Source organism: Poromitra crassiceps (genome assembly GCF_964638095.1).
Source record: "Poromitra crassiceps genome assembly, chromosome: 25".
Classification (NCBI taxonomy): Eukaryota; Metazoa; Chordata; class Actinopteri; order Beryciformes; family Melamphaidae; genus Poromitra; species Poromitra crassiceps.
Window position 1 is genome coordinate 5,924,230 of NC_139649.1, and position 15,317 is coordinate 5,939,546.

The 15,317-nt window shown below is 43.7% G+C and overlaps 2 protein-coding genes across 3 annotated transcripts in view; one reads left to right on the top strand and one right to left on the bottom strand.

The window, feature by feature from the left end:
- LOC310798472 (uncharacterized protein) overlaps nucleotides 1–2,702 on the top strand; it is a 31,678-nt gene extending 28,976 nt beyond the window's left edge. The window contains exons 56-58 of the mRNA XM_083661014.1: nucleotides 654–789; nucleotides 894–1,234; nucleotides 2,504–2,702. Coding sequence (XP_083517140.1) covers nucleotides 654–789; nucleotides 894–1,234; nucleotides 2,504–2,586 — 560 coding nt within the window. The 3' untranslated portion in view covers nucleotides 2,587–2,702. The remainder of the gene's footprint in view (nucleotides 1–653; nucleotides 790–893; nucleotides 1,235–2,503) is intronic.
- Nucleotides 2,703–6,132: 3,430 nt separating this feature from the next.
- Nucleotides 6,133–15,317, bottom strand: part of lhfpl4a (LHFPL tetraspan subfamily member 4a) — a gene marked incomplete at both ends in the record, with an annotated part of 25,332 nt that continues 16,147 nt past the window's right edge. The window contains 3 exons of one of the 2 annotated variants that reach the window (XM_083661076.1): nucleotides 6,133–6,186; nucleotides 9,526–9,578; nucleotides 13,284–13,520. In XM_083661076.1, coding sequence (XP_083517202.1) covers nucleotides 6,133–6,186; nucleotides 9,526–9,578; nucleotides 13,284–13,520 — 344 coding nt within the window. Of the gene's footprint in view, nucleotides 6,187–9,525; nucleotides 9,579–10,437; nucleotides 10,455–13,283; nucleotides 13,521–15,317 lie in introns of both variants that reach the window. The other variant, XM_083661077.1, reaches the window with a different exon arrangement.

Genomic DNA, 15,317 nt, shown 5'->3' on the forward strand with positions numbered 1-15,317 from the left:
TCGCAACAACTGGCTACTTGGTTTGTTTTAAAAAGCACATATCAGCTGACGGCAAACAGACAAGATGCCCATGTGTCGCAACTCGCAAACTGTGGTAAAAACCCTGATTGAGGCGCATATTCCGAATGTGCTGTATACATGTCCAAAGACTGCTCTTATAAGCTGAATAATGTATATATAATCGGAAAATGCTAAATTCAGAAAAAGGCCAAATTCGGAAAATCCAACCGGAATATGCGGTTTACATGACCCTTATCAAATTCAGAATATTGTAATTTTCTAAATAATAGTGGGATGTTGTGTGCATGTAAAGGTAGTCATTGTGAAAAAGATTAGATCAAGTAGACTGGACAAGTTTGAAGTTAGTCATAGTTTTAGTAGGATTTCTAGACACGCATTGATGAGTGAGGCCCCAGAGCCGTCCCCTCATTATGGTTCATAGCCACAAGCTGGACACACACAGCCCCGCTGTCATTCTTAAAGTAACGCTACCAATATAATGCGCTCTACTGTTTTTAACGGCAGGGTATTGCAATACGTTTCCTGTATGGGTATACCACGCATGACTAGTTCAAAGTGTATTTTTTCACCTAATTCAAGAGTAGAAATGCACAAAAGTCAGATAATTGACACGCATGTAATGTTGAATTCAGTCACGCAGGGTCAGGAACTGTACGCCAGACTGATGAAGCCCAAGGGTGTGGTCGTCCACAGCAGCATTCTCCTGGAAAAGACCAAACTGGAGGAGGAAGTCAACCAGCTTCAAGTCAAAATAACGCAGCTGGAAAGGTAACTGTTCCCACCTGTTAACAGGTCGTACCGCTTTGAAATGTCATGTGATTTCAATGCATGGTTAGAGGTCTGCTCTGATATCGATGGCCCTGTCACAACAGCTTGGTGTCCAGCCAACAAGCTGACATCGCCAAGTGGAAGAGCAGAGCTGTGGTGCTGAAGGGCAAGGCTGCGCTGGACAAGCCTGCGGCGCCCTGCACTCCCACCAAGAGACGACTCCCCATGACCTCCTATGAGACCTCTCTCCAGTCGCCCAAGAGGCTCCTCGATTCTCCAAAGAGGCTTCTTGATTCCCCCAAGGTCGCGCTCCTTGCGAGCCCCCAGCCGCTGGTCTCTCACCTCGACCCAACCAGACCCAGTTTCTTCGACGTCGGTGCGAGTCCCCATCCACTGTCGAGAAACACCACGTTTTTCGACAATTCCACCCTGGGAACTACTGCTGGTAAGCAAACCCTTAGCTTTGACCTCCTTTTGTATGCTAGTTTGACCAATTTCACGTAATAAACGCCGCGGCGGTTTCTTTTGCCAGTAATCTCAGGTGTTGCCGACGTTGAGGATTCTGAAACCGCAGACATTGGTAATTGCTGTGAAGTCTTTGTGTTCGGGAAATCACTGGGGGTTTTTCTAACAGGAGCTTGTGCACTGGTTTGAGGGCTTAAAACCAAGTTTTGTTTACGGTACTATTTTTCACTTAACAATGCTTCCACTCTTTCTTTGTGTCCATTGTTAACAGATCTGTGATGATTATTGGTTTTGAAATGGGGCTTCTCTTTGGATTTATCATATTTAAATTTTGCAAGGTGGTCTCCAGTAGTTGCACATATACAAAATACATGGTAGTTTTTTTCTTTCAAGATTGTCACAGCAATTCGATTTGTTTAATCACCATATATTTACATTTTTGCATAGTTGGCCAGCCCAAAGCTCTAAACAACAAATGTTTGGTATCGTTACTCTGACTAAAAACTCTTCATTTATAATTGATTGATTTTGTTTGTTGATAATTGTTTCAGCACTAATTTGAATGCATACTTTTTCTTATGCTTAGTCTTACTTGCAGCCCGTAGTCCTAACTCCATAAGGTACCATTGTAATACCTGTCCCATGCCTATATTCTGTAAGATTTTGTCTTTGAAAAGTTAAAGCAAACTATTAATTATTTATTTGATATGAAATGGATGGCTATCCAATAGCAATCAATCAGAATCGATAGGTTTCAAAGGTGTTATTTCTATTCTATCGATTTGACAGTGGGTCTAAACTTGTTCACGTCAGGGACCCCAAAACTGACACAAATTATAAGATTTTTTGCTTTTAGATGTTTTATTACAGAAAGTGTATGAAACCCATGACCAAAATAGTCATACATTCTGTCGTTGTCTTACTTATATATGGACTTATAGTGAAAATAAATTGTCCCCCTCTTTTGCTGGGGAACCCCCTCAAGGACCCCTGTGGGTTCCCGCCCGGACCCCACTTTGAGAACCACTGCATTATCACATGAATTATATTCATTGAAATGCCTTCTGAGGGCTGTCATATTCTAATATTTTTGTTATATGAGCAAAACAAAAAGTCTACAAAACATCTGTGCCTTTTGTCCACAACACGCTCTGGTGATTTCACGGCATTATCGACCGTGTAACCACTGTTTTGTTCAACCTTCTCAGCTCAATATTCCTTTGGCTTATAAACCTCTTCTGTCTTATAGATGAGTCGACAGTTGGAGGAAGGGCTGCGGAGTACTGGTTCCCTCGCTCGCCAAAGCAAGAAGACTTATGCCGACCACAGTAGTGCGTTTCTTTCTCTCTCCCTTTTTGTAATCCCTGTTTTAAGATCTCGTTTAAGATGTTTGTTGTTATAATAATCCCTGTTTTAAGATCTCGTTTAACATGTTTGTTCTTGTTCTAATAAAGCCATAGTGCACTTTCATTGATTTAGTGTTCTCTTTAATGACACATGCTGCATGGAAAGAAGTACATCTTTCTAATTAAAGGCTTCAGGAGAAATTCCTTCCATGAGTTAAAATAGTTTCAAGGCTAATGTCAATATGGTCAACTTGGTCTACTTGTCTTTGCGCCAGTCCCAAGTCAGTGTCAAGTATTGAGGCACAAGTCTGACGTCAAGTCCATGTAATTATTGCCAAGTCTAAATGCAGACTGTCAAGTCCATGTAATTAATGTCAAGTCTGAAGTCTAAAGTCGAACAGCAAGTCAAGTCAGAGCTGTTCAGTATCAATTTAATATTGAAAAAAATGACTTGTCAATGCAATATGGTTATAATAGGCTAATTTCACAGCAACATTTTGAGGTGGTAAAGCAGGAAGTAATGTGGTGTCATTAGCATTGAGGGCACCTAAACCGAATGGAAGCATAATTACGGCTATTCCAGCTGCTAATAACGTTCAATTTAAATCATTTACACCAGTGGTTCTCAATTGTTTTGCTTCAGTACCCCCTTTCCCTGATTTCTGGATCCAAGTACCCCCTTTATACCCAACAACAACATTTTGCTTAGAGAACTGCAAGAGAAAACTAGCATAATGATGCTATAAATTAATGATTACATTACGTCATTTGGCAGTCGCTTCTATCCAAAGCGACTTACAATAACACATTTTAGTCGGCAATAGAGAAATCAACTATGCAACAACAGTCTGACAGCTACAACTTCTGAAGGAATAGTGGTAAAGTTTTTTTTTTTTGTGTGTTAACCCACCTTTTGAAGAATATAACATTACAAAATAAGAAACTGAAAGAGCTGCAATTAGTGTCGCTCTCCTGGGCAGGTTTATGTTAACACTTCATTTACTTCGATGATTTATTCTTACATTTTTTGTTTTCCGCGTTCTTTCAAGTACCCCCTGTAGTACCTCCATGTACCACTAGGGAAGGAGGGGTACACGTACCCCAGCTTGGGAATGACTGATTTACACAAACGCAAGATCTTTTGTCAAGACTTTAGAAACCTTTCTCAGTCAACAGTCCCAAAATATTCTTTTCACACATGAAGTAAAGTCTCAAGCAATTAAAATGACTTTAGTCTGATTTCAGTCCAGGTCCAACACATATAGTAATGCCTCACCTGTAGGTCCAGGGTGAGAGTAGAGAGACATGCTGGTTATGTGAGGTTGCAGCTTGGTGTCCAGAATCAGTCTCACTGTACTGTCCTGTCCGCTTCTCTGGGCTCGCCGCACGCCGTTTGACCGCTGCGTAGCCTTGCCTATGGCTCGGCTGCTGCGTGGCCTTGCCTGCTCCATTGGCATGTGCAGCGCACAATCACCTGCCCTATTGGCATGTGCAGCGCACAACTTCGCATCACTGATGATGTCACAATGCCTATGATATGACATCACTGATGTCACAATGCCTGACATAATCAGTGATGTCAAAATGTCACTGATTACATCATTGATGATGTCACAATGTCTGACATCGGTGATGTCATCAGTGACATTATTGACCAAAATCAAGCAGGACTGACAATTCAGTGAAAACTGCAAAATGTGTTGCGATTGGATTCATTTTCCTGGACAAATAGCGAAAACTAGCTTTTGCATAAAATTCACACTATTACCTATCACAGAGATGAAAATCAGGACCTTACAGTTCAGGAGTTATTAGCCATAATGTGAAGTTGCTTGCTATAGCGCCACTAGAGCAAACTAATACCAATCTAACCTTAACTGTGATATTTCAAAAACGTTAACGATATTTTATACTTGCAGGTTTATCTAGACCTGTAATTTTTACTTTGTAAAACTTTTACTTTTACAAATGCAACCAAATTATGATATCAATGTTCAATCAATTTATTATTTTCTTGTTAAAACACCAATGATAATAAAGTGGTGTATGATACTGGCTGCGATGTTGAACTCTCCTGTGACAATCTTACATAAACATTCCACTTTCAACACAGAAAAACATCACTCAGTCATAACCATATAAAATAACATTACAACCACAGCAAAGTAGTGAAAATAAGAAAATATATCATAAAAAAATAAAAAGCATCAAGACATTGAGATAAATATCCAGGAGGATTAAAATATAAATTAACCACAGTTTACACATATTGGCACAATTTAATTCTATCCTATAATAAGAATGCGATGTGTCTGTGTATGTGAGTGAGCAAAATTGTGTTCGGCCACAGCTATGCCATTTTACGTGCAATCGTGCTGAATCCTTCAGGAAGTGTAAAGAGCACCTCTGCAGGTGACCTAACGGAGCCGGATTTTCTAATTAGGTCATTAGGGCCGAATAAATGGGCAAAAATGTTGCTAATTAGTGGCCAAAATGCCTCAACACAGGTTCAGCACCATGGAGAGGTCCAGAGCGGAGCAGCACACAGGGTAACCTGGTAACCCTAACCCAGAACGTGGAGCAATGCCAAAGAATGAAATAGCTGATGGCGGCGTTGACATTTCTCATGCCGGTTGCCTTTCAGCTTGCATATTTAGGTGCTGCCATCAGTGCTGTGTTGACTAAAGCAGTGATTCCCAACCAGGGGTACTTGAGCAGCTTGCAGTACTTGGAAAGATTGGGGGGTACAATTGATTTTCCGAAATGATAAAAACAATATTCCAAGTAATTTCATAGGCCCATCTTGGTAAACGGATGAGTTTTTTTGCCCAAATGAAATTGGAAGAATTGTATAAAAGGGGAGCCATTCAAATGATTTCAATTCAATAATCAGATGTGTTAGAGAGGCCTACTAAAAGTTTAATATGAGTTTAATAGAACAGATTTAGGAGAATCATTGACACGCATGAGTCAGGGGGTACTATTGGCATGGCTAAACGGCTCAAGGGGTACGTACATAAGACAAAAAAGGTTGGGAACTACTGGATTATAAAGGACGACTGGTGGGTCAGAATTACACAGGTTCAAAAGATTGGTAGAGTCCACACTTCTTTCAGGACATGACAATGGAAAAGGGGGTTTCTATTCCACAGCTTCCAGGGTTATTTCATGTCAGGACAAAATAAAATAAATAATGCTTGAAGTGTCTGTTTTTACCCTGTTTCCATAGAAACATCTCATTTACATATAGTTTTTTTTAGTCTTTTTCTTTTCTTTTGTGATTCCCGGGGATCAGACCCTTTCATGTATAAAGAAAGAAGTTGAAAATTTGGCCTGAAAAAGACTGTCTTAAAAATTACACTATGCCTGTACAAAATTCTTCTTTTCCCCCCTTCTTCTTCTTGTGTTTTGTGTTAAATGTTTGTTGGTCAATAAATTCCACGTCTGTCCTGTTTCACAAACTGCTGGGCTTTGGCCTCCAAGCTCAAATCGAGGGGTTAAACCTGAAGAGCTTAGGAGAGGAGTTTGGTTCTCAGTGGAACCGCTGGACTCCAAACCTTGGATCCTTGGTGTCCCGGATTTCAATCTGGAAAAGGCACAGAGAGAAGAGAGAATCAGGGCGGCTCATCTCGATGAGGAAAGTGGGAAGGAGAGGGAGAGGGCTATAGGGGCGAGCAAGGCAAATCTCAGGCAGGTACCTGGCCAGGGGAGAGAGGAGGGGATGATAAAACAAAGGGTTAAGACTCCTTCATGCTCAGTGTGTGTTGTACAGTGACTCTTCACTCAAATGGCCCAAAATGCAAAAACTTACATAAAAACTTCACATATCTGGATCTGGATTTTTTTTTAACTAGGAAGAGTATTTTCTGTTTCACATAGCATTCATGTACTATGTTGTGCCCTAAACATGTTTTTTCCCATAACTAGAACACCTGTAAGTGGTCATTTTGACCTCTAGATTCCAACCTCTATCATCTCTCATGATAAAATGTATTGTGTTGAGATGTGAAAATATAGGCAAAAAAATAGGCCAGTGAGGTCAAAATGACCACCATTGGTATATGGCATCGGTAAAAATGATCTTTTCTTTGCCTTTCGTGTAACTCATTACCACCAAAATTACCACCATGGGCCTTCTAGTGTTAAATGTAAATAATATAGCTATGGGCTCGCTATGCGCCCTGCCCAATATTGATGTGATGGAGGGCAACAGAGGCTTGGATACGGCAGCGAAACGGATGTGGCTGTTTGACTGGCATCGGCCATGTAATCACAGCATCAGTTATCTCTGCACTTACTTACAGTCATCTCCTTCCTCTGTGTGCTGCTCTGCTCCATGTGACTGTGAGTGAGTGGAAGTGGCGTAAGGCACCTGACATAATGAGTCACTGTGAGCCGGCGGTGAGATGTGGAATATGAAAGGGACTAAGAACAAACATTAAAAAAAAAACATACTAATGTATAATAGGATTGAAAGGTCACACCTCAATACATTTTCTCTGACATTTTCCAGACTCAACCCCTTGAAACAACGCGCCATTCTGTTTGATAAATGCGTATTCCTTCTCACAATGTAGTTTTCACCCACTGCCTTTTCAAGATATTTTAACAAATGTTTCGACTCCATATTATTCAATATTGTCTGTGGTGTTAGTGTGTAAAAAAGAAAAAAAATAGGGGACAGAGAACTTGTCATTTGAAAGTAATGTGATGTTTTGACATCTGCTGTATTCTTGTCCTGTCAAAAATATCAATAAATAAAAATGTCTGTGGGGACAAGTATAGACAAAGTATAGACAAATTATATATTATATAGGTCCAAAAAATTGCCAACCTTCAACTCTTCGATACATTAAAATGTTATCTAATTAAAAACAAGAGACACTAAATAGATGAATCAAATGAATAACGCTTATTATGTCACCCACTCGCATGTTAACAGCACACTAACAGAAAATTCCTGATGCAAACGGAAACTACTTACTGGCCTGTCAATAACGAGGACAATGACTCCGCAGTGACTCAATTAAGGCAATCCGATTCGCTATCCTAACCCTCCATCATTAGTCAGAGGATGATGAACATCGTGTTTGTAACTGGGGGGTGGGTGGGCAGGGGGTTAGGAGGTGGTGTTTGTAACTGGGGGGTGGGTGGGCAGGGGGTTAGGAGTCTTTGGTGGGTGGGCAGGGGGTTAGGAGTCCTTGGTGGGTGAGTGGGGGGTGGGTGGGCAGGGGGTTAGGAGTCTTTGGTGGGTGAGTGTGTGTGGGGGGGGGGGGGCAGGGGGTTAGGAGTCCTTGGTGGGTGAGTGGGGGGGGGGCAGGGGGTTAGGAGTCTTTGGTGGGTGAGTGTGTGTGGGGGGGGGGGGCAGGGGGTTAGGAGTCCTTGGTGGGTGAGTGGGGGGGGGGGCAGGGGGTTAGGAGTCTTTGGTGGGTGAGTGGGGGGGGGCAGGGGGTTAGGAGGTCGTGTTTGTAACTGGGGGGTGGGTGGGCAGGGGGTTAGGAGGTCGTGTTTGTAACTGGGGGTGGGGGGGGCAGGGGGTTAGGAGTCCTTGGTGGGTGAGTGTGTGTGTGGGGGGGGGGCAGGGGGTTAGGAGTCCTTGGTGGGTGAGTGGGGGGGGGGACAGCCTGTGTGGCAGGATATTAATAGCTGTAGCACTCTCTGATGACTCATCCACCACACAAGCCAATTTAATGAAAATGGGATTGCAGCGAAAGTAGTCTCGCTTGCCAGACTCTCCCAGCAAAGGGGCTGGGAGAGTCTGGCTGGGGATGCTTTCTATTGTGGACTAGAGGGGAAAAAGGCTGTTTACAGCCATCCACCGAACGTACCATGCAGGCTGCTTCATTGCAGAATCCACATCAATCGTTTTCAGCGTGTAGCAACGAGCTAGCGGCTAGCGCTGCTGTTGTTATTGTTTCAAAGGCAGCGGCGCAGGCATTTGAGCTCGGCAGATTCCACAGGTACAGCAGCAGAGACAGACAGCTTCGACGGGGGGGGTGGGGTGGAAAGGAAATCCAAATATGGTCGCAGCCGCAGTGAGAGCGGGTCGGAGCCAATTGCAGAGCTTGCAGGGAGCGGAATGGGATTTACATCCGGCACCGACTGAAATGGTCGGCACCAATGAGAGAGCTAAGTCCACCATGCTGCTTCCACCCAGTCAGACTAGATCGAAAGTGAATCAGCGAGGGTGCGGGGGTGGAATGGGTGGGTGCGGAGGGGTGATCGGGAGGCATTGTGATGTTATTATGAATCTGTTCAGAGCGACCTGCTGCTCCGCCTCCGTCGCACTGAGCAGGTGTCAAATGTCAAATGTGGTTGGCCCGGGGGGAAAGATCTCGGTGCCTCAGACGGTGTTAAGTCACCGCAGCTTCCCTTGGAGAAGACATGTGGGCCCAGGGTGCCAGGACGCCACCTGGAAGATGATAGCACAGCAACAACAACCACCACCCACCCTCCTCTAAATACCGCCTCATGCTAATCACACCGCGTCAGGGGGCAAGTCATTTCCTATGTTCTGCAGGTTTTAGGAGGCAGCGAATTCCACACCAAGACAATATAAGGACAGGAGAAGTTCACAGAGGAGGGTTAACAATGCATCTCTCTTTACAAGACACTAGACAGCCACTGGTTTTCAGGAAGCAGCAAGAGGATCAGGTGCATGCAAGAGTCACATGCTACGTAGCCCAATGAACATAGTTTGGTATTTTGAACCCTGGGCCCAAATAACACGTTTTCCGTCACGATGCCCATAGAGCTGAACAGTCACGTGACATCTCTTGCCCCGGAAGTGAGTTTCCCATTCATTTTCTCCATAGACATTTCGTAAAAAAGTTATTGTTTTTCACGACGGAAAACGTGTTATTTGGGCCCAGGGTAAAATAACAAAATATTCCCTTAACTCAGGGCAAAAACGGTTTGGTCTTACTCTGTCCATTTGTAGAGTGGAGCCAAGCTGAAGCTGACGGGAGGAAGCAATAAGTGTTTGCCGCTTTTAAACTGAGATGAAAAAGCAGATTCTGACAATATATAAGAGCGAGTCATCACACTGAATTAATTGCGTCTAAGTTAATCGCTTTGGTTATGTTTAAAATGATTGGCCAGGAAGCCATGATATAATTATGTTTGTTTGTGTTTGTTTGTTCTGTCTATCTCTCTCTCTATCTCTCTCTCTCTCTCTCTCACACACACACACACACACACCAAAAAAGCGTAGGACCCGGTGTAAGTCCTCAGTGAAAGGCGTTCCTCGACTTCTCCATTGGCGGTATACCTTGTACCTTTGGGAGGGCATTCTGCCCCGGGATGTTTCATGCAACATGCTCTTGTTTTACCTCACTGCAGCCCCCCTCCATCGATGACTCCTCGTACTATTCCTCGCTGTCCTTTTCTATTTTCTTCCCCCCAACCGAAATTCTCATTATAACAACATTTCCATGTTCTAATGACAAATAAAGACAAGGAAGCAGATGAAAACAAAGGCAGTGTAAAATAATGTGTGTGTGTGTGTGTGTGTGTGTGTGTGTGTGTGTGTGTGTGTGTGTGTGTGTGTGTGTGCGTGCGTGCGTGCGTGCGTGCGTGCGTGCGTGCGCGCGCGCGTGCGTGTGTCAATGAAATAATAATGAACCCCCCTCAAAGTGTAATTGGGTTGCATTTTGAAAGTAACTTCCAAGCCTTCAGGTGTTTCACACACACACTGACACACACACACACACACGTACGCACATACACCTACACGCAGTCACGCGCACACACATACACGCACACACACACACGCACATACGAGCAGTCACACACACAAGACCACAGTGCTCGAGCCACAACAACAATGTGAATTTACCCTCGACACGGCAAAATCTGTGAAGAAGAGAAAATAAGAATGATTGGTTAAAAGTCGCATTGCCCGCTCCTCAAAATATAAATATACATTTAAACTACAGTACACGTCCCACTCAGTGGGCAAGCAATGAGGTTTTTATATAGTGGATGTGTTTGTCCATATTATTTAGGTCAGTGGTCCCGCTCCTCAAAATATACGAGTTAGTGGCTATAGGACTCTTCCTTTAGTCTACTCCAGTAATGTGAAACTCCACTATAATTCTGTCCACATGGCAACCAGGAAGACCAAGGTAGAAGAAAGTGGGGTAGTGGGGTAGAGGTCTGTTGGTGCCTTGCTCAAAGACACTTTGACAGGGATGCTGTTACAGAGTTTGAACCTTTCACCAACAGACATGGGCACACCTGTATGCCAGCTGGAGCTTCAGCTCTTTTAGCACTGCCTTAATTTGGACAATGAAAACTGATGATCTCCAAAATGAGAAAACCTTTAGCTCTCATTCTGTTGCTTTTCCTAGGACTCGCTCTCATATGTTGGTTCTCTGGTCACAGGAATATTTAAAAAAAAAAACTATTTCAGACGGAAGCCCGTCTTTATTGTCACACGAACACTACAACACATGCATGCGGCCACAACACACACTCATGCTGACGGTGGCCGGTGAAATATGTCCTCTGCATTTGACCCATCCAGGCTTGTCCTTTCCTCCAGGGGGCAGGCCAGGAGCAGTGGTCGCTTTTTCTTTCCAGCGCCCGGGGACCATCATTGGACCAACTTCAGATGTTGTCGTCACTGGTCGGATGACGATCTTCTGCATGTTTTTAGTGGGGGGGGTTATGTACGGAGGAACCCCCTGGGGGGTACGGGGAAAACATGCAAACTCCACACAGAAAGGCCCTTTCGACGAGATAGCCCACCTGGGCAGTAGGCACTGAAGATATGGGGGGGGGGGGGGGGGGGTCACAACTCCAGCGCCCACAGCGTCGCAGGCGAGAATCAAACTCAGGACCTTCTAGCTGTGAGGCAACAGCGCTTACCACTGCACCACCGTACCCCCTATATTGTAAGGGCACTAAGGTCACTGTGGATCTAACACAGCTGTGTCTGCAATGATGAGCTATGTAGGCTAGCTGAATCTAAAGCAACATGAAACATAGCACTGGCTGCACATTGATGGGGTATGTGTGTGATAGAGAGACATGGACAGAGAGAGAGAGAGTCCTAGACAGAGGAGACCTGGGGAGAGAGGAAACCGCAGCCCTATCCTGCTGGAATCTGACATGTAACCATGGAAACTCCCTCCATAGACTCAGAGGGAGCGATGGAGGAATTGGGGGAGTCTATGGTCTTTATTCTTTTTTTCTCTCTTAACCCTTTAAGACCTGATGCGGCGTCTGCGTCGTTAACCCTTTCAGCAAAGATACTTTAAAACACTATCCCTCAGGATTTAGGAGGTTGTTTTCAAACGCGCCTTCAGTTTGAGAACACTTTTCTAGAGGGCGCCTTAGCTCTTAACATTTTATGGTCCAATAAAATGCCAATTAGGGAAAAGCATAGACAATTTGAAGAGACATCAAACATGTCACCCTAACCATAAAACCTTGTCATATAAATGGAAATCATGATGTACTGTAAATATGAAATAATCACAAGTGAATAGCCCCGACTTGATTTGAATTGGATTTCACCACTTGCATGGCCCAATGTATGTTGTTGTACAGGACATGAAGGACAGTATTGGATAAAAATTGTGGAGCGATCAGTAGCCTCATTTACTCAACTGCAAAGACTAAAGTCACTGCTGTCTTGTCATCTATCGATCTATCTATCTATCTATCTATCTATCTATCTATCTATCTATCTATCTATCTATCTATCTATCAGTAAATTTATTCAGCGAAAGTTTTTCTTATTTAACCATGGCCAACGCTTTCCCTCACCTTAAAGATGTTTTAACTGCCTAAACTTAATAAGCCATAACTGTAACCCTAACCTGAACTAAAGTTTCTTTGCTTGCCTAACCTCTGCGTAAGGTTCGATCGGCCAATCTTTGTTGCAAATACCGATTTGTCTGTCAATCTGTAAGAAATCCAACTAGTGCTATTGTCACATAATTCAATTAGTGGTGGAGGAACATATTTTCACACCATTTGTTTCCACAGCACATCCATCTGCGTGTCAGAACTCATTTCACACCTTTATGTGAGAACGTGTTACAACTGATAGCTGTTAGCCGAGCACCAAACCTTAGTCGGGGAGTGTAATTTCTGCAAAGAGGGAGTAACTTCTAGCCTTAAAGGAACACTCCGCCGATTTTCAATGCCGAATTATTTTCGACATAATCTCACACATATTCAAAAAATGTAAACAGTTTTGCAGACATTCATTTCGTTTGACAGTTATTGAGAGTTGATTTGAGTTAAGTTGTGGACCAGTGATGTCATTTGTGCATGAATGCCATCACTGGTCCACACCTTAACTCAAATTTTTATGTGATATATGTGAGATTATGTGCAAAATAAATCAGCATTGTTTTTCGGTGGAGTGCCCCTTTAACATTTGGCTATAATTTGCTCCTCTGTCTGCTATTAATGTTAGCATCTTTAGCTTAGTGGAGTGGAGTCGCAACCCGGAAGTGAGGATACAGGCAAGGATTCTTACCAATGGAAATAATGTACTATTCACACTTTGCATTAACCCTGAGCACATTTGACATATTGAACACATATGGTAAGATATTGTATGCAGGTTTAACTTTGTTACCACACAATACATTATTCTTTCTTCCCAAATCTTTCTCAGAAAATGCTTCGTGCTTTTAGCATGTTCTTTTTTTTTTTTTGCTTCACCTTTGTTGTCGGCTTTGAGCTCCTCTTGCAGGAAGTCATTCTGCCGGTTGCCCAGAACGAAGGCGAGGAAAGAGAGGATGAGGGCATCCAGGACGCCGATGATAGCCAGCATGTAGGCCCAGCGCACCGAGCAGTTGCCCAGGGCGTATTTGCCCGTCTCCTCGCCGCACATGTCCCGGACCACCTCGGCATCCCAGCCGTCTGGGTAGATCATGCAGCCCAGCACCAGACACACTGCTGGGGAGAGGAGGAGCAGGTGCATCAATATTGAAAGTGAAGTAGGGAGTGGTAAGGAGAAAGATTGATGAATGAGAGCATGTGGTTAGAGGTCAAGTAGGGTGGCATGCTGGATATGGTGGGCGCATACAAAATAGCTGATAATGGTATTGGGGTTGTGGGGTGGGATATTGGATTTGGTTAAGGCACCCTATTTAATAGCGTGCAGAGGGATGGGTCAAGGTGACAGGTGATGTTGCGTTGGGAAAGACAAAACCTATACAGGAAGATGGTTGAGTTGGACAGCAAAGGTAGGATGAAAGTAAGGGCAGTGAAAGGAGGGTGGAGATGGTGGGAGGAAATGGGGTTTGGGTGTAAAATGAAACAATGACATGTAATCTGTAAAATGTCTAGATGCAACAACACACCGTCGCATTTATGACGCTGAAAGCGCCTGACAACGTCTCTCCGATAGACAGATAGAAAAATAACACATCATCACTTCCCTTGTTTCAAGGTGACACGATATTTTCATCACCACTGCAACCACACACATGCGCACACACACACACACACGCACACACACACACACACACGCGTGCGCAGATGCACACACATGTAGTGCAAGGGCTTGAAAATGAAGAAAAGATGGCAGAATTAAAGAGTCTCAAAGGAGTTGGAGAGAGAGAGAGAGAGAGAGAGAGAGAGAGAGAGGGGGGGGGGGGGGGGGGGGGGAGAAGATGACTGGCTCAGGAAAAGAAGAAAGTGAAGCCAGCGGGTAAAAACTGAGAAAGAACAAAAACAAAAACATGAGAAGAAAAGGAGAAAACAAACAAGATCTCCGATTATTAAGTGGAACTAAAGCAATGAATGGTTCCCTGATGCAAATCAAGTCTCAAGTCTGAGCTCAAGTCCAAGTCAAGTCTCAAGTCTCTTATGGACGAGTGTTCTATCATCTGCTGCATGCCATCTGGCCTGCTTAGAACACATTACATTACATCATTTAGCAGACGCTTTTGTCCAAAGCGACTTACAATATCACAATTTGTCAACAGTACAGAAAACCACTAAGCAACACAATCAATGACAGAACACTGTATAGCTAACACTAAGGAATTCAAAGCATGTACTGTATTATCCTCACTCCTTTATCTATTAGAATACAGCATCAGCATTGATTAGATGACATTAGTAAACATTTCCTAAATGTTAATGCACCAAAATAAATAAATAAATAAAGATTGTTCAAAAGTCCCAAAACTCAAGTCCAAGTCAAGTCTCAAATCTTTGAGGACGAGTCTCAAGTCAAGTCTCAAGACTCAAGTCCCTATCTCTGGTGTGTGTGTGTGTGTGTGTGTGTGTGCGTGCGTGCGTGCGTGCGTGTGTGTGTGTGTGTGTGTGTGTGGGTGTGTGTGTTTTTGGCTTACATTTGGGTCTGTGACTCGAGATTGTTTTTTTAATGTAATCTTACACATGCACATGTGTATGTATGTATGTGTGCATGTGAGGGCTCCCCATAGGGCCTGAATGGTCCCTTGATGGCCTCGGAGCCCAGCTGAGGGCCCAGGCTGGCCCTAACAGACGGGTCCTCCACTGCCTCCAATGTCTACTGGACCACCTCTACTGTTCTACAGCCCAGGCACAGACCAGATGAAACTCAGCTGATGTCTGCTTAGTTTTCTAAATGAGGGGCTTGATGGGTAGTTTGATATACATCCAGTGTGGATGGAACACTGCACAGCCATCAGAAGCTGTCCAGTATCTGGCAAAAGAAACTGTCCATCCTCATCTTTGGATGATATGGCTAAAACATATCTC